This window comes from Corylus avellana, chromosome 8 (genome assembly GCF_965113065.1).
Source record: "Corylus avellana chromosome 8, dhCorAvel1.hap1.2, whole genome shotgun sequence".
NCBI lineage: Eukaryota > Viridiplantae > Streptophyta > Magnoliopsida > Fagales > Betulaceae > Corylus > Corylus avellana.
In genome coordinates, this window is record NC_142497.1 from 2,084,412 (window position 1) to 2,103,544 (window position 19,133).

At 39.1% G+C, this 19,133-nt stretch overlaps 1 protein-coding gene across 2 annotated transcripts; it reads left to right on the forward strand.

Moving 5' to 3' along the window:
• The first annotated feature begins 304 nt into the window (after positions 1-304).
• On the forward strand, positions 305-3,640 carry LOC148583972 (uncharacterized). 2 transcript variants are annotated; one of them, XM_088518963.1, is made up of 4 exons: positions 305-568; positions 818-1,004; positions 1,578-2,059; positions 2,549-3,640. In XM_088518963.1, the coding sequence occupies exons 1-4, from the start codon at positions 305-307 to the stop codon at positions 3,638-3,640; spliced, it is 2,025 nt and encodes a 674-aa protein (XP_088375089.1). The 2 variants fall into 2 exon arrangements, with proteins under 2 accessions (XP_088375089.1, XP_088375090.1); XM_088518964.1 differs by lacking the exon at positions 818-1,004 and having other exon boundaries at positions 305-434; positions 1,578-1,982; positions 2,712-3,640.
• Positions 3,641-19,133: the final 15,493 nt, after the last annotated feature.

Below are 19,133 nucleotides of genomic sequence, written 5' to 3' on the forward strand. Positions count from 1 at the left end.
ACCTACTCTGTCCATCTTGACTTCGTTCATGTAAACGAAATTCAGATGCTGGGAAACTTCATAGGTGACTGAAAAAATATATATATATCCATTGGGGGAGGTCACAACCTGTTGGTTTCAATGAATAAGACGAAACAATTGTGAGATTTGGAACGACATTCAAAGAATTAATACAGCCTGTTATAGGGATTAAACAAAAACATCATTTTCAAGAATGATTGTAGAGTTCACTATAAAAAGGGTTAGCATCCAACGTTAAATTGCAAGTCTAAGGACTTATCTTTCTCCTTTAGAGCTCAAGTGCATGCTAGAGATGGGTACCTTGGCACACCGGGGCCGTTGGCCTCAACTGCTATCTGCTATAGCATTTTGCCTCATAGCCACTACTGTGGTGGCCAATGAGCCTTACATTTATTCCTCACCACCACCACCATCCTCACCACCATTGGCGCCAAACCATGAGGGACATGACGGGCATGACGGGCATGACGGACATGACGACACACCATATTGGTACAAGTCACCTCCTTCGCCATTGAAATCTCCTCCACCGTCACCTCCTCCTTATGTATATAAATCACCCCCACCGCCATCGCCATCACCTCCACCTCCCTATCTTTACAAGTCTCCACCTCCTCCATCACCATCTTCACCACCACCTTATGTTTACAAGTCACCACCCCCACCATCACCATCACCTCCTCCTCCATATGTTTACAAGTCACCACCTCCTCCATCACCATCTCCTCCACCACCATACGTTTACAAGTCACCACCTCCTCCATCACCATCTCCTCCACCAACTTACATTTACAAGTCACCACCTCCTCCATCACCATCTCCCCCACCACCATACGTTTACAAATCACCACCCCCACCATCACCATCACCACCTCCTCCATATGTTTATAAGTCACCACCTCCTCCATCACCATCTCCTCCACCACCATACGTTTACAAATCACCACCCCCACCATCACCATCACCATCACCGCCTCCTCCGTATGTTTACAAGTCACCACCTCCTCCATCACCATCTTCTCCACCACCATACGTTTACAAATCACCACCCCCACCATCACCATCACCGCCTCCTCCATATGTTTACAAGTCCCCGCCTCCCCCATCACCATCTCCTCCACCACCATACGTTTACAAATCACCACCCCCACCATCACCATCACCGCCTCTGTATGTTTACAAGTCACCACCTCCTCCATCACCATCTCCTCCACCACCATATGTTTACAAATCACCACCCCCACCATCACCATCACCGCCTCCTCCGTATGTTTACAAGTCACCACCTCCCCCATCACCATCTCCTCCACCGCCATATGTTTACAAATCACCAGCCCCACCGTCACCATCACCCCCTCCTCCATATGTTTACAAGTCACCACCTCCACCATCTCCATCTCCTCCACCACCCTACATTTACAAATCCCCACCACCACCATCACCATCACTTCCTCCTCCATATGTTTACAAGTCACCACCTCCTCCATCACCATCTCCTCCACCACCATACGTTTACAAATCACCACCCCCACCATCACCATCACCACCTCTTCCAAATGTTTACAAGTCACCACCTCCTCCATCACCATCTCCTCCACCACCTTACATTTACAAATCTCCACCGCCACCATCACCATCACCACCTCCTCCATATGTTTACAAGTCACCACCTCCTCCATCACCATCTCCTCCACCACCTTACATTTACAAGTCACCACCCCCACCTTCACCATCACCGCCTCCTCCATATGTTTACAAGTCACCACCCCCACCATCACCATCACCACCTCCTCCATATGTTTACAAGTCACCACCTCCTCCTTCACCCTCTCCTCCACCACCTTATGTTTACAAGTCACCACCCCCACCGTCACCCTCTCCCCCTCCTCCTTACGTTTACAAATCACCACCACCACCTTCTCCATCACCCCCTCCTCCTTATGTTTACAAGTCACCACCCCCACCATCACCCTCTGCCCCTCCTCCCTACGTTTACAAATCACCACCACCACCTTCTCCATCACCCCCTCCTCCTTACATTTACAAATCCCCTCCTCCACCATCTCCATCACCTCCCCCTCCTCATGTCTATAAATCACCACCTCCTCCATCACCATCTCCTCCACCATCATATGTTTACAAATCACCACCCCCACCATCACCATCACCGCCTCCTCCGTATGTTTACAAGTCACCACCTCCCCCATCACCATCTCCTCCACCACCATATGTTTACAAATCACCACCCCCACCATCACCATCACCCCCTCCTCCATATGTTTACAAGTCACCACCTCCACCACCTCCACCATCTCCATCTCCTCCATCACCCTACATTTACAAATCCCCACCACCACCATCACCATCACCACCTCCTCCATATGTTTACAAGTCACCACCTCCTCCATCACCATATCCTCCACCACCATACGTTTACAAATCACCACCCCCACCATCACCATCACCACCTATTCCATATGTTTACAAGTCACCACCTCCTCCATCACCGTCTCCTCCACCACCTTACATTTACAAATCTCCACCGCCACCATCACCATCACCACCTCCTCCATATGTTTACAAGTCACCACCTCCTCCATCACCATCTCCTCCACCACCTTACATTTACAAGTCACCACCCCCACCTTCACCATCACCGCCTCCTCCATATGTTTACAAGTCACCACCCTCACCATCACCATCACCACCTCCTCCATATGTTTACAAGTCACCACCTCCTCCTTCACCCTCTCCTCCACCACCTTATGTTTACAAGTCACCACCCCCACCATCACCATCACCACCTCCTCCATATGTTTACAAGTCACCACCCCCTCCATCACCATCACCACCTCCTCCATATGTTTACAAGTCACCACCCCCACCGTCACCCTCTCCCCCTCATCCTTACGTTTACAAATCACCACCACCACCTTCTCCATCACCCCCTCCTCCTTATGTTTACAAGTCACCACCCCCACCATCACCCTCTCCCCCTCCTCCCTACGTTTACAAATCACCACCACCACCTTCTCCATCACTCCCTCCTCCTTACATTTACAAATCCCCTCCTCCACCATCTCCATCACCTCCCCCTCCTTATGTCTATAAATCACCACCTCCTCCATCACCATCACCTCCTCCCCCTTATGTCTACAAGTCACCTCCACCACCATCACCTTCCCCTCCACCTCCTTACATCTATAAATCACCACCACCGCCATCTCCATTACCACCTCCTCCATATGTCTACAAGTCACCTCCACCTCCATCACCATCACCTCCTCCTCCATATGTCTACAAGTCGCCTCCACCACCATCACCTTCCCCTCCACCTCCTTACATATATAAATCACCACCACCACCATCTCAATCATCACCTCCTCCATATGTCTACAAGTCACCTCCACCTCCATCACCATCACCTCCTCCCCCATATGTCTACAAGTCGCCTCCACCGCCATCGCCTTCCCCTCCACCTCCATACATCTATAAATCACCACCACCACCATCTCCATCACCTCCTCCTCCATATGTTTACAAGTCACCTCCACCTCCATCACCATCACCTCCACCTCCTTACATTTACAGTTCACCCCCACCTCCAAAAGTATATTAAGTTTAAATTCAACACCTGAATGGGTATTGTTGCCATAATAATTACTTTCCTTGGATGTTTTAAGTTTTTTAGCTCTTGTATTATTCAGAAAAAAGTGTCTTTGTGTACAATAAATAATTGGGATCATTATGATCTATACATATGATGCACACCCATTGTTCCATTTTCCATAAGCAATGTAAGCAAGAAATTCATGTTATGAATGGAACTCTATGTATTACTATTTCTATTTTGGATGACAAAATGTTGTCATTGTAATTCCAAAGTAATGCAATAAATATTTGTTGTTATATATTTTTCTTGCGTTTTAAGTGTTAATATTGTTATATTCCCTAACAGGTTTGTGTTAATTAATCAACTGAGTTTGATTGAAAAGTATTTGAAAGCAACGTATCATTTTTTTTTTTTTTGGGGGGTGGGAGGGGGGAGCTTCGACCATTTCATGTGAAAAATGGGTTGGAGGGTACGTGTTGAGTAAAAACGGGGGGGGGGGGGGGGGGGGGGGGGGGGGAAGGGGGGGGTGTGGGGTGGGGAGAGAAGATTGTCTTGAAGAGAGACTCTGATGACATAGACATGTATGTGAAGACAATGGACACGAACACCCTACGAAGCTTCATTGTTCCTAATTGGGATAGCTTTGGGCTAACTTTGGGTTACACTCACTTTTTCATTTAGGCATTCTAAGTGTGTGCATTGTGTTTGTTGAATCCAACGCCTTACTCAATAAAATGGTATTTTCTAATTGGTTCAATGGGTGACTGGAGAAACATCTATGATTTTCTAGATTTATGTCAAATAACTAGAACAAGATTAAACGAGATGCTTTCCTCTTGTTGAGTGAAAACCCTCAAGATCTAATCTCTCTCTTCTCTCTCTCTCACTCTAAAGGTTCCAGAGGTTGAGAAACATCGAAATCAGTATAAAGTGTCAAGAAGCATCTCTTAAGTCAAACTCATGCACATCCAAAAAGATATAAACATCTTAAAATCAAGTTGTTATAACCGTCCATTGATCGTTTGAGTACCAGGTTGATTATTCTTTACTAGGGTAGCATCGATCGGTAAATTATCCTAATCAATCGTTTGATTCCTCAACAGTTCCTTAAAAGTCCAAAATCTCAATCTTAACCCAACTCTAAAGGTCCAAGGTTAATTTAGAGCACACCTAAACTTATTTATAAACAAATTTTTATTTCGAGGTGTTACACAACTTCGTCAAGTCCTTAGCCATATTCCCCATCACTCATACCTTCTCTTTAAACCTTTCACTTCTTTACGGACACCTTTCACTTCTTCTATTGTTGGGACTTTTTAGTTATACATGTTAATTAATATTATTTTCCATGCCTCAAAGAAAGTCATGTATGTTATGCAAATAATCTGTTTCTTCTTCACCTATAATTTTATTTATCATTATAAGAGTATTTTACATATTTGCAATTGTCCAGTAAAAGGCATTTTGAAGAAACGAATTGAGGAGGCATGTGCAAATTAATTATGATGAATTAAAAGCAATGCTAATTTTGAATTTGTTACATCTTATGGCTAAAGAAACAATATGCTATTTGGTGTTTGCTTTTAGGTTTTTGTTCACGAAGCAATGCTACTATGAGTTGCTTCCAAGTTGTAGCATACTGTTAACATAGTGTATTATTTTATTTTGGATTGGGTTAAAACATCGTTTGATGGTATTTGTTGGCGATATAATGATGTAATTTAATATTAAGAGGATGAAGATCCATCTACGTACGCTATTCTAAAATTGTTTTTATCAAGTGAAAAAAAAAAAATTTAAAAAAAATTCGAAAAATGCACTCAACGACTTAACCACAGATGGAATGGATGAACATGATCCAGTTACAGAAAATAAAAAAAATCTTAAGCATACGTGCATGGATGAACAAATAGGGTCCAATTATAGGAATCAAAAATTTATTATATCTCAACTCAAGAGTATAAAATCATATTTTGCACAAGATCATCACTTCATGGCATCATGCCCTTTATTCTATGCTAAAAATGCCCACTTGTCTCAAGTAGGTTACCTTTATTGACATTGAACATTAGTAATAAACCAATCCCCAATGATGGTATACTGGAATCGGAACTAGGAAACCGGGGAACTAGTTGGAAAAAACCGGTAATCAGGTGCCCGGTTTCGGTTCCAGTTTTTGGCACCCAGTTATTATTAGGTAACCGGGTAACAATATATATATATATATTTGGCTTTTTGTTCTCTAATTTTGCTTAGTATATGTATATACTATGTTTATAAGTACTGCAATCACATTTCGACATATTTTGTTCATATCCTTCTCTTGATGGGTTCATTCTTTTGTCACAAGTCTCTCTCGATCTGTCTGGATTAATGCAATGGAAAAGGTGTCCACAGTATTTTCATTCTTTCATACTTTATGGTGCAGCAATCGTTAATCATGTGCTATACGGATTGACTTTAATTGATCGTATTTTTTTGCTTGATTGTTGAGTGATAATGCGCATCAGGATGTGCAAAGTTTATAGACCTCATATAACTAGGAGTCACTTCAGTATCTGTATAAATTTAGGGTGTGCAAAGTTTTTTTATTTGAAACAATCACAACAAAGCCCATTTTATTGGGAAAAAAATGCTAATAGCTTTTTTTTAATGGGCCAAAACGGTTCAATTAAGCTCAAACTTTAGGCCCAATAACTAAAATAAGCTCAAAATACAAAAATTTTTAAAAACCGGTTACCCGATCCAGATAACCGGGTACCAACCGGAACCGGCCGGTTAATTATACAATAACCAGTTAATTGGGAACTGGTTACCCGGTTTCGGTTGTCTAAAATTAATAACTGGGGTATTCCGGTTCCGGTTCCTGGTTTTGGCCAATAACAGAGAACCGGGACCGAGTTGATACCCCTATTGATTACTTCAGTACCAACTATTCCTTTTGTGACTTTAATAGCTGCATAAAAGTACAATTTATAATAATAAGGTAATGATGGGGCTCGGAAAGTAAAAGAAAGAAAAATAAAAAAAGGCATATTAGAGAAAATGTTTCATACAATATACTTACACAGCCTAGTAAAAAGAGTGTTTGTTTTAGTCATCGTCGATAGGTGGCGGCGGCTTGTTGTTGTGAGTATAGGAGGTGGAGACTTCTTGGGAGGAGGAGGTGGAGGTGATGGAGGAGGAGGATACTTATTGGGAGGAGGAGGCAGAGGTGATGGAGATGGAGATGGATATGGAGGAGGAGGTGACTTCTTAAGAAGAGGAGGCGGATTTGACGGAGATGGAGGAGGAGGTAATGGAGGTGGTGGGGGAGGTGACAAAGATGGTTGGGGAGGAGGTGGCGGAGATGGTGGGGGAGGTGACCTAGATGGTGCTGGAGGATGTGACCTAGATGGTGGGGGTGGTGACGGAGATGGTGGAGGAGGTGACCTAGATGGTGGTGGAGGAGGTGACGAAGATGGTTGTGGTGATGGTGATAGAGATGGTGGTGGTGGTGGTGACGGAGATGGTGGGGGAGGTGACGCAAACGGTAGTGGAGGTGATGGAGATGGCGATGGCGGTGGTGGGGGTGGCGACAAAGATGATGGGAGAGGAGGTGACGGAGATGGTGGTGGGAGTGGTAACAAAGTTGGTGGTGGAGGGAGTGACGAAGATGGTGGAGGAGGTGATGAAGATGGTGGTGGGGATGGAGACAAAGTTGGTGGTGGAGGGGGTGACGAAGATGGTGGAGGAGGTGATTGAGATGGTGGTGGTGGTGGTGAAGAAGATGGTGGTGGTGGTGACAGAAACGGTGGAGGAGGTGACTCAAATGGTGGTGGAGGTGACTCAGATGGCGGTGGTTGTGGCGGAGGTGGTGACGGAGATGGTGGGTGAGGAGGTGATAGAGATGGTGGTGGGGGTGGTGGCTGAGATGGTGGTGGTGGAGGTGACGGAGAAGGCAGTGATGGTGACAAAGATGGTGGGGGAGGAGGTGACGGAGATGGTGGTGGAGGAGGTGACAAAGTTGGTGGTGAAGGGGGTGACGGAGATGGTGGAGGAGGAGGTGGCGGAGATAGTGGTGGAGGAGGTGACAGAGATGGTGGTGGTGGCGTCTAGATGGACAATGCAAGCAACATTACTATATATATATATATATATATATATATATCACCAGATCTTCACTAAAGGAATTGGAGTTTTTTTTTTTAATTGGAGAATTTTTGGTAAAATGTAAAATCAACTTTTAATTTCAGATTATTTCAGAAATGGGTATACCCATTTCTATGTTTCGGAGAACCCAATTAATTTTTTTTAGTTAAAATACTTAAATGTCGAACATATATATAGACATGGCTCAAAATATTACGTCGAAAAAAGAAACGTATGCACTCAAGGAAGAAGAGCCATGTAGCTAGGTATGCATGCAAGAGCGGAGCCAGGATTTTGGTCGAGGGGGTTCAAATTTTTATTTTTTTTTATTTTTTTATTTTTTTTTTTTATGAATGAAAAAAAAAAAAAAAATTCCTTGAATTTGAACAAAAATTAATTATAATTAGAAAAATGTTTGGTTAATTTTCATGTTTTGTCCATCATTGAATCTATAGGACTCACGTATGGGCCTACAAATTTAATTGTGTATTTAAAAAAAAAAAAAAAAAAAACAAAACAAAACAAGAGAAGTGTAGGAGAATCACACCAAACACTTCTTTTAAAAGTATATATTAAAAGGAAAAGAAATAAAAGAAACCAAAAAGAGGCGTAAAATAGTTGATAAATGTAGGGATACCCTTTGCCCAATTCAATTAGAAGAAGAATTGGGGAGGGGGAAAGCTTCCATGGCTTTTGTTTTGGAAAAGCTTTTTTCAGAGAAAGCTGAGAGAAGATGATTTGAGGATTAGGAATTTATCACTAACTTTAACATGTGTCCAACTTCTCAGCTCTCATAGAATTTTTTATTTTTTTGACAAACTCAATTATCATAGTATTAGAAAACCGAGTGCTAAAAAAAAAGTATTAGAAAACTAAAAACACATGCGTTTATAATTGAAGTCTGGGTTGTTTATAACAACAAAAAAAAAAAAGACTTGAAGGCCGTACTAATGTTAAAACGCAACACATCCTTTTAAGTTACACGCACCGTTTTGGTCCAAAAAACTAAAGTTCTGCAACTCAGAAACAGAGTTGCACAAAAACAATGATGAAAAGATAAAGCAAACATCACGTATTGAATCTGGGTCCTCTTTGAAAAATTTTGCCCCCTGATGAGCGGTTGAGGGTGGGCAATCAGGGATGGAAGGAAAATTATACCAAAGTAAAAAAATAAAATAAAATTTGGGGTTGGGGTGTGGGGTGCCCCTCAACCCCCCTCCCTCCGCGTAACGCAAGGGAACAGTAAACCACACCCAGGGACTAGTTTGCAGGTATGAGATTAGGCTAAGATTAGCATTTTAAAAGCTTTAGCTTTATACAATGGTGTATATATATATATATTCTACTTATTTCATCAACAACGAGTAAGAAAAAGGAAGTTCAAAACTTACAGAGTGTTTGAGCAATTTTCCGAATGATGACGTGGAACAGGTCCTCTATAAATGAGGATTTAATTGAGCATGAAAAACAAAGAAAAAGGATCAAAGCTGTCGGCGTTGTCCGGCCGGTGGAAGCTCCGATGCCAATATTAGTCACAGTGTTTAAGGAAAATATAACTTGAAGATTATGGGTGAGATAAAATATATGCGAGATATTCAGTTTTGGAGGGTAAAAAGGAGTTACCCAAATAGTGAGAGGGGACCCCCCCTTTTATAGGCATCAGGTTGTACCTGTTCATCTAACATTGTGGACTTACCGAGGGTCCACGTGTCAACAATATATTGAGGAGCAATGAACAAGATATTTACGTAGATATGTCAAATATTCCTGAGGGTAACATTCGGTACCTACCTCAGACTCGGCTAACCGAGCCTGATGACCGAGCGTAAATAATATAAGTCCAGATTTAAACTATTTTTGCCGAACATGAGTTTATTTGAACAGTAAAATGACTGAGCTTTGGGAATGGGCCGGCAGGCTTCGTACTGGGCCCAATCCAGCTGATTCATGACCCAACACAGAGTATTAATTAATGTTTCTACTTTTGAGACAAATGTAAATGAAAATTATAATATGAAAATCATATTTCTTAAACTTATTTTATGCTTTTAATTCAAGAAAAAGATATATATACTACGTCTCCAGCATTTTTTTTTTTCTCTCAGTTAGTCTAGTGTCTTACACATGAAAAACGATATATATATATATATATATATATATATATATATATATATTCACGTACATATTCTATGTGCCAAAGCGATAGATCATGCAGGATGTGACTTTTAGCACCTTTTACTTGTCTCACACTCTTTTTTCCCATAGAAGTGCGTAGAACAAAAAATAAGCCATGCAAGCAAGCGTTTTGCACTCGATCACCCTACCTAGAGTACGTGGAGTAATGTTCTGCATTAATCATTTGCTTTAATTTTTTGGACCGCCAATTAATGGTCGCCATTATTTGCTGCTCTGCAACTTGCTCATTTTTCACAAGTATAAATGGAAGAGATTTCTAACTATATCTATGACTCACTAGGGTGTAATTACCTCTTGAATAGTATTTATTTCATTTAAAATTAATACGGTGTAATTGACTATAACGGATGCTGTCCAACGTTGAAACCCCCCATTTTTGCTATCGTACGCGCGTGACTATACTGGATTGCGATGAATAATGCTAAAAAATTTTCTTGTGTTAAGCTTTAAGAATGATGTGACTTTTAAATTTATCGTTAAGCTTGTGATTAATCGATCGCTGAATTTTAATTAAATTATGATTTTAAAAATCAACTTATTTTTGGAGGGACACAAAAATTACTTTTAGAATGCATGTGTATAAGTCTTAAATAATGGTCCTCGATCTCTCCAAGCGTATTAATTGAAGGAATTATTTCAAAACCCTTAAGTGAAATTAATTGAGAAAATCGTCCATGTGTGTTTTTCATCATCACATAATCACATAACTATTTACCGGGTTGTCCCAAGGGATAGCTCAATCAACTGATTATTACACCTCATGAAGCGAATATCGCTAGCTAGTTCGAATCCTCCAACTTCCTTCTTGTAAGAATATGTCTATATATATATATACTGTGTCATGTGATTATTTGTCAATGACTAAATATGTTAAGTGACCGTTAAATGGGTCTTATAATTAAAACAAGATGGTCTAATCAACAGCATATATAGCTACTACACATTTCGGTCTATTATGAGCTTTTCGGAAGAAACAGCTACGACAACACACATGAACAAAATATATCTCCCGACACTAAGCCTCGGAAACCCTAGGCACACTCCTTAGACCAAGGGGTCGACGATAAATGAGTCTTGCGTACGAGCCTTGGTCGTCATGGACAGGCAATTAATATATTGCTGCACCGACGGATCTCCCTGCGCCAACAAATGTCTCTATTAGAAATGGGTCTTGGGCCTAACTCTATCCAAAAGCTAGCTCTAGAGTTGAGGTTTTCCTTCACCCTTATAAATGGTCAATCTCCTTAATACCCAGGCAATGTGGGACTTCCAACACGCCCCCTCATGTGTGGCGGAAGGACATCCAATCCAACACGTGCGACAATGGGTAACGGTGGGCCACAGCCAATTGAGTTAAGCTCTGATTGTAACAACCTCATCTCATTTAGCGGAAAAACTGTAATTATCAATACAAAAAAATACTGTTAAAATACTTTTCTTTATACAAAAATACCCAAAGCTATGTCGTACAAGGCATTTATACAAATCTATCCGACAGTCTAAACTTTAGACAAAACTTAACCAACTTGGAATCTCTGTACATCTCAATATGAATCTCTAATCACAACTGCATAATTACCTTGATTTTCCATTCCTGCAAGCACTACAAAAACTGTGAAGTAGTGAGTCAATTGATTTCCGATAATATAAATCATTGTTGAATCATATATAGTAAAATGCTAGACAAGTTATAAAACCACAAAAATCCGTATTATTGGATATCAATATCATACTCAGTAAGTAAGAATACTTACAGTGGATTACATGAATGGATCATCAAAGGTAATTACTTGAAACCCGTTCTGCTGCAGTTGGTCCATACCCATAAAAATCCCTTCACTGACTTTCTCTCTCTCTCTCTCGCCTAAACTCTCTTTCTTCCTCTTCAGCTCTCTGTCTTAAATTTCCCATCTCACTCTCGGTTTCTCTTGTGTTCTTTCTTTCTTGCAGCGCTTGGTCTCGCCCTTTCTCTCTCTGTTCTGAGTAAACACTCTTAGAAAGAAGAAAGACCGAGTAAAAAGCGGAAGAAGGAAGAATATATGCAAGAGATGGGAGGGGAGATGAGTTGTGAAAATTGTGAAGGAGAAGAGCTCTATTTATAGGAGAAAATCAAATACTATTTCACCAACCCTATACTATTTCACCAACCCTATACTATTCCACCAACCCTACACTATTCCACCAACCCTATACTATTTCACCAACCCTACACTATTCCACCAACCCTATACTATTTCACCAACCCTATACTATTCTACCTTCTTATTCTACCATCCTTATACCTACCATTTACTATCTTATTATATCACCAATTATTACAATCATACTCCAAATTATACCAATCAATCATCAATTATCATATCTCTTAAATCTCCCAATAAAATAATCAATATAAAATCATCATCATGATATAATAACCTCAAATCAATATTCATTCCAATAATATTCATAAGATCTAATAAGTTCCTCAAGAATAAATATTATTACCTAATATCATCAATAAATGTCTCAACCTCAAAGTAAATGCCATTACCTAATATGAACATTAATAGCATCAAATTAATATCTCTAAAATAAGACTTTAAAAATCTGGGGTGCTACAATCTTCCCTCCTTATTAGAATTTCGTCCTCGAAATTAAAGCCCATAAATTACCACCTATCTCCAAATTGAGCAACCCAAATTAAAAACAAATCACACTTGAACCATAACTTACTCAAGTTACTATAAAAAAATTTTAAATTCAATCTGTTCATAAATAAATATCATAACATATTCCATACCCAGGCGATGTGAGACTTCACAAGCACTCTTCTTGGGCACCAGTGTCACCGTTGGCAATCCTCAGGGAATTTCTTCATTCTCGGCCCTTAACTTTTGGCCCTTATACATTTCATTGTGTCTTAACTGACACCATTATAATATAACCCACTTTTGGCATCACCAACGTGTGTCCACTAGCGACCCTCATAGGCTTGTGCAAACTCCCACCATCTCAGGCTGGGTAATGTTTTGATACCATTTGTAACATCCCAATATTTCTAGCCCAGTTTCACCTAGTAACTAGGCAATGTGAGACTTAGCACCCATGACTATCTCTATAAACTACCCACTCAATGTGGGCTTCTTCTCATCTTCCCAATATGGGACCGGGGTGTTACAAACTCCCCCTCTTAAAACGTCATGCAGTGCTTCAATACCACATGACCTGGCGTTACTAGGTGGCTCTGATACCATTATTGTAACAACCTCATCTCATTTAGCGGAAAAACTGTAATTATCAATACAAAAAAATACTGTTAAAATACTTTTCTTTATACAAAAATACCCAAAGCTATGTCGTACAAGGCATTTATACAAATCTATCCGACAGTCTAAACTTTAGACAAAACTTAACCAACTTGGAATCTCTGTACATCTCAATATGAATCTCTAATCACAACTGCATAATTACCTTGATTTTCCATTCCTGCAAGCACTACAAAAACTGTGAAGTAGTGAGTCAATTGATTTCCGATAATATAAATCATTGTTGAATCATATATAGTAAAATGCTAGACAAGTTATAAAACCACAAAAATCCGTATTATTGGATATCAATATCATACTCAGTAAGTAAGAATACTTACAGTGGATTACATGAATGGATCATCAAAGGTAATTACTTGAAACCCGTTCTGCTGCAGTTGGTCCATACCCATAAAAATCCCTTCACTGACTTTCTCTCTCTCTCTCTCGCCTAAACTCTCTTTCTTCCTCTTCAGCTCTCTGTCTTAAATTTCCCATCTCACTCTCGGTTTCTCTTGTGTTCTTTCTTTCTTGCAGCGCTTGGTCTCGCCCTTTCTCTCTCTGTTCTGAGTAAACACTCTTAGAAAGAAGAAAGACCGAGTAAAAAGCGGAAGAAGGAAGAATATATGCAAGAGATGGGAGGGGAGATGAGTTGTGAAAATTGTGAAGGAGAAGAGCTCTATTTATAGGAGAAAATCAAATACTATTTCACCAACCCTATACTATTTCACCAACCCTATACTATTCCACCAACCCTACACTATTCCACCAACCCTATACTATTTCACCAACCCTACACTATTCCACCAACCCTATACTATTTCACCAACCCTATACTATTCTACCTTCTTATTCTACCATCCTTATACCTACCATTTACTATCTTATTATATCACCAATTATTACAATCATACTCCAAATTATACCAATCAATCATCAATTATCATATCTCTTAAATCTCCCAATAAAATAATCAATATAAAATCATCATCATGATATAATAACCTCAAATCAATATTCATTCCAATAATATTCATAAGATCTAATAAGTTCCTCAAGAATAAATATTATTACCTAATATCATCAATAAATGTCTCAACCTCAAAGTAAATGCCATTACCTAATATGAACATTAATAGCATCAAATTAATATCTCTAAAATAAGACTTTAAAAATCTGGGGTGCTACAATCTTCCCTCCTTATTAGAATTTCGTCCTCGAAATTAAAGCCCATAAATTACCACCTATCTCCAAATTGAGCAACCCAAATTAAAAACAAATCACACTTGAACCATAACTTACTCAAGTTACTATAAAAAAATTTTAAATTCAATCTGTTCATAAATAAATATCATAACATATTCCATACCCAGGCGATGTGAGACTTCACAAGCACTCTTCTTGGGCACCAGTGTCACCGTTGGCAATCCTCAGGGAATTTCTTCATTCTCGGCCCTTAACTTTTGGCCCTTATACATTTCATTGTGTCTTAACTGACACCATTATAATATAACCCACTTTTGGCATCACCAACGTGTGTCCACTAGCGACCCTCATAGGCTTGTGCAAACTCCCACCATCTCAGGCTGGGTAATGTTTTGATACCATTTGTAACATCCCAATATTTCTAGCCCAGTTTCACCTAGTAACTAGGCAATGTGAGACTTAGCACCCATGACTATCTCTATAAACTACCCACTCAATGTGGGCTTCTTCTCATCTTCCCAATATGGGACCGGGGTGTTACAAACTCCCCCTCTTAAAACGTCATGCAGTGCTTCAATACCACATGACCTGGCGTTACTAGGTGGCTCTGATACCATTATTGTAACAACCTCATCTCATTTAGCGGAAAAACTGTAATTATCAATACAAAAAAATACTGTTAAAATACTTTTCTTTATACAAAAATACCCAAAGCTATGTCGTACAAGGCATTTATACAAATCTATCCGACAGTCTAAACTTTAGACAAAACTTAACCAACTTGGAATCTCTGTACATCTCAATATGAATCTCTAATCACAACTGCATAATTACCTTGATTTTCCATTCCTGCAAGCACTACAAAAACTGTGAAGTAGTGAGTCAATTGATTTCCGATAATATAAATCATTGTTGAATCATATATAGTAAAATGCTAGACAAGTTATAAAACCACAAAAATCCGTATTATTGGATATCAATATCATACTCAGTAAGTAAGAATACTTACAGTGGATTACATGAATGGATCATCAAAGGTAATTACTTGAAACCCGTTCTGCTGCAGTTGGTCCATACCCATAAAAATCCCTTCACTGACTTTCTCTCTCTCTCTCTCGCCTAAACTCTCTTTCTTCCTCTTCAGCTCTCTGTCTTAAATTTCCCATCTCACTCTCGGTTTCTCTTGTGTTCTTTCTTTCTTGCAGCGCTTGGTCTCGCCCTTTCTCTCTCTGTTCTGAGTAAACACTCTTAGAAAGAAGAAAGACCGAGTAAAAAGCGGAAGAAGGAAGAATATATGCAAGAGATGGGAGGGGAGATGAGTTGTGAAAATTGTGAAGGAGAAGAGCTCTATTTATAGGAGAAAATCAAATACTATTTCACCAACCCTATACTATTTCACCAACCCTATACTATTCCACCAACCCTACACTATTCCACCAACCCTATACTATTTCACCAACCCTACACTATTCCACCAACCCTATACTATTTCACCAACCCTATACTATTCTACCTTCTTATTCTACCATCCTTATACCTACCATTTACTATCTTATTATATCACCAATTATTACAATCATACTCCAAATTATACCAATCAATCATCAATTATCATATCTCTTAAATCTCCCAATAAAATAATCAATATAAAATCATCATCATGATATAATAACCTCAAATCAATATTCATTCCAATAATATTCATAAGATCTAATAAGTTCCTCAAGAATAAATATTATTACCTAATATCATCAATAAATGTCTCAACCTCAAAGTAAATGCCATTACCTAATATGAACATTAATAGCATCAAATTAATATCTCTAAAATAAGACTTTAAAAATCTGGGGTGCTACAATCTTCCCTCCTTATTAGAATTTCGTCCTCGAAATTAAAGCCCATAAATTACCACCTATCTCCAAATTGAGCAACCCAAATTAAAAACAAATCACACTTGAACCATAACTTACTCAAGTTACTATAAAAAAATTTTAAATTCAATCTGTTCATAAATAAATATCATAACATATTCCATACCCAGGCGATGTGAGACTTCACAAGCACTCTTCTTGGGCACCAGTGTCACCGTTGGCAATCCTCAGGGAATTTCTTCATTCTCGGCCCTTAACTTTTGGCCCTTATACATTTCATTGTGTCTTAACTGACACCATTATAATATAACCCACTTTTGGCATCACCAACGTGTGTCCACTAGCGACCCTCATAGGCTTGTGCAAACTCCCACCATCTCAGGCTGGGTAATGTTTTGATACCATTTGTAACATCCCAATATTTCTAGCCCAGTTTCACCTAGTAACTAGGCAATGTGAGACTTAGCACCCATGACTATCTCTATAAACTACCCACTCAATGTGGGCTTCTTCTCATCTTCCCAATATGGGACCGGGGTGTTACAAACTCCCCCTCTTAAAACGTCATGCAGTGCTTCAATACCACATGACCTGGCGTTACTAGGTGGCTCTGATACCATTATTGTAACAACCTCATCTCATTTAGCGGAAAAACTGTAATTATCAATACAAAAAAATACTGTTAAAATACTTTTCTTTATACAAAAATACCCAAAGCTATGTCGTACAAGGCATTTATACAAATCTATCCGACAGTCTAAACTTTAGACAAAACTTAACCAACTTGGAATCTCTGTACATCTCAATATGAATCTCTAATCACAACTGCATAATTACCTTGATTTTCCATTCCTGCAAGCACTACAAAAACTGTGAAGTAGTGAGTCAATTGATTTCCGATAATATAAATCATTGTTGAATCATATATAGTAAAATGCTAGACAAGTTATAAAACCACAAAAATCCGTATTATTGGATATCAATATCATACTCAGTAAGTAAGAATACTTACAGTGGATTACATGAATGGATCATCAAAGGTAATTACTTGAAACCCGTTCTGCTGCAGTTGGTCCATACCCATAAAAATCCCTTCACTGACTTTCTCTCTCTCTCTCTCGCCTAAACTCTCTTTCTTCCTCTTCAGCTCTCTGTCTTAAATTTCCCATCTCACTCTCGGTTTCTCTTGTGTTCTTTCTTTCTTGCAGCGCTTGGTCTCGCCCTTTCTCTCTCTGTTCTGAGTAAACACTCTTAGAAAGAAGAAAGACCGAGTAAAAAGCGGAAGAAGGAAGAATATATGCAAGAGATGGGAGGGGAGATGAGTTGTGAAAATTGTGAAGGAGAAGAGCTCTATTTATAGGAGAAAATCAAATACTATTTCACCAACCCTATACTATTTCACCAACCCTATACTATTCCACCAACCCTACACTATTCCACCAACCCTATACTATTTCACCAACCCTACACTATTCCACCAACCCTATACTATTTCACCAACCCTATACTATTCTACCTTCTTATTCTACCATCCTTATACCTACCATTTACTATCTTATTATATCACCAATTATTACAATCATACTCCAAATTATACCAATCAATCATCAATTATCATATCTCTTAAATCTCCCAATAAAATAATCAATATAAAATCATCATCATGATATAATAACCTCAAATCAATATTCATTCCAATAATATTCATAAGATCTAATAAGTTCCTCAAGAATAAATATTATTACCTAATATCATCAATAAATGTCTCAACCTCAAAGTAAATGCCATTACCTAATATGAACATTAATAGCATCAAATTAATATCTCTAAAATAAGACTTTAAAAATCTGGGGTGCTACACTGATACCATGAAAAAAACCAATATAAGAAAATACTTGTATATTTACTTGATGATAATCGATTTACATGAGCATGTATTTATACAGAAATTTTGGTTTACATAGCCGTTGAGAATTGATGTTGTGATCTTCTATACAAGGAAATCATTCACGTAGATGGAATGTTAACGTTGTGGATTTATTTTCTTATTTAATTTATGACCGTTGCTGATATTTCCTTCTTCAACAGTCTCTGCATACATCCATCCATGCATACATAAATACATCCATGCATATATCCATACACCAACGTACGGATCTCCAAGCATAAGCCATGTGCTTGGAGGCATTACAATAAGCCCTTCTTGTGCAGGCTGCTGATAGAGAATCTCCCAACACCAACGGTACGAATGTCTACTCTCCTTAAAAATTATTGAAAACATTGTTTTTTTTTTTTTTTTTCCTTATTTCTATGACACACTTGGACAAAGCTAGCTAGCTCCTTGGACAACATTACCGGAACATGTTACACCATAGTACACTGCATTAATGGAATATATGTAGTGTACACTACATATAAATATGTCGCACCAGATCATACTGCCTCGGAACTCCAATCTCATATAAGGGGTTTTTCAGAACTTGGTGCCATCTGATTTTGAGATGGACTACTTATAACTTATTTCATGAATATTGCTTCTTGTTTTAGAAGATTGACTTTTCAAGAAAAATTATAACGGCCCACAAGACAAGTTTTTAGATTAATTCTCATGGTTTGATCAGCACATTAATCAACCAAAGGAATCAAGGGACTACTAGAGGGCTTAGATATTACATACTAACAAACCTCTAAGGCTCGATTGCTAAGAAAGCTCAATGAGGCCTAAAAGACGTAGATATCAGCCTAGTAGAAGGCCCAAGCACTCACACTAAGGCTACCACGCTGCGAGAGGCACTCCCATGCATAGAT

Bases quoted from the DNA above. Each gene is read 5' to 3' on its own strand.
- LOC148583972 (XM_088518963.1), top strand. From the start codon at position 305: ATGCTAGAGATGGGTACCTTGGCACACCGGGGCCGTTGGCCTCAACTG. The intron at 1,005-1,577 runs ATGTTTACAAGT...CACCTCTTCCAA, and splicing joins ACCATCACCGCCTCCTCCGT to ATGTTTACAAGTCACCACCT. The intron at 2,060-2,548 runs ATTTACAAATCC...CCACCACCTTAC, and splicing joins CATCACCCCCTCCTCCTTAC to ATTTACAAATCTCCACCGCC.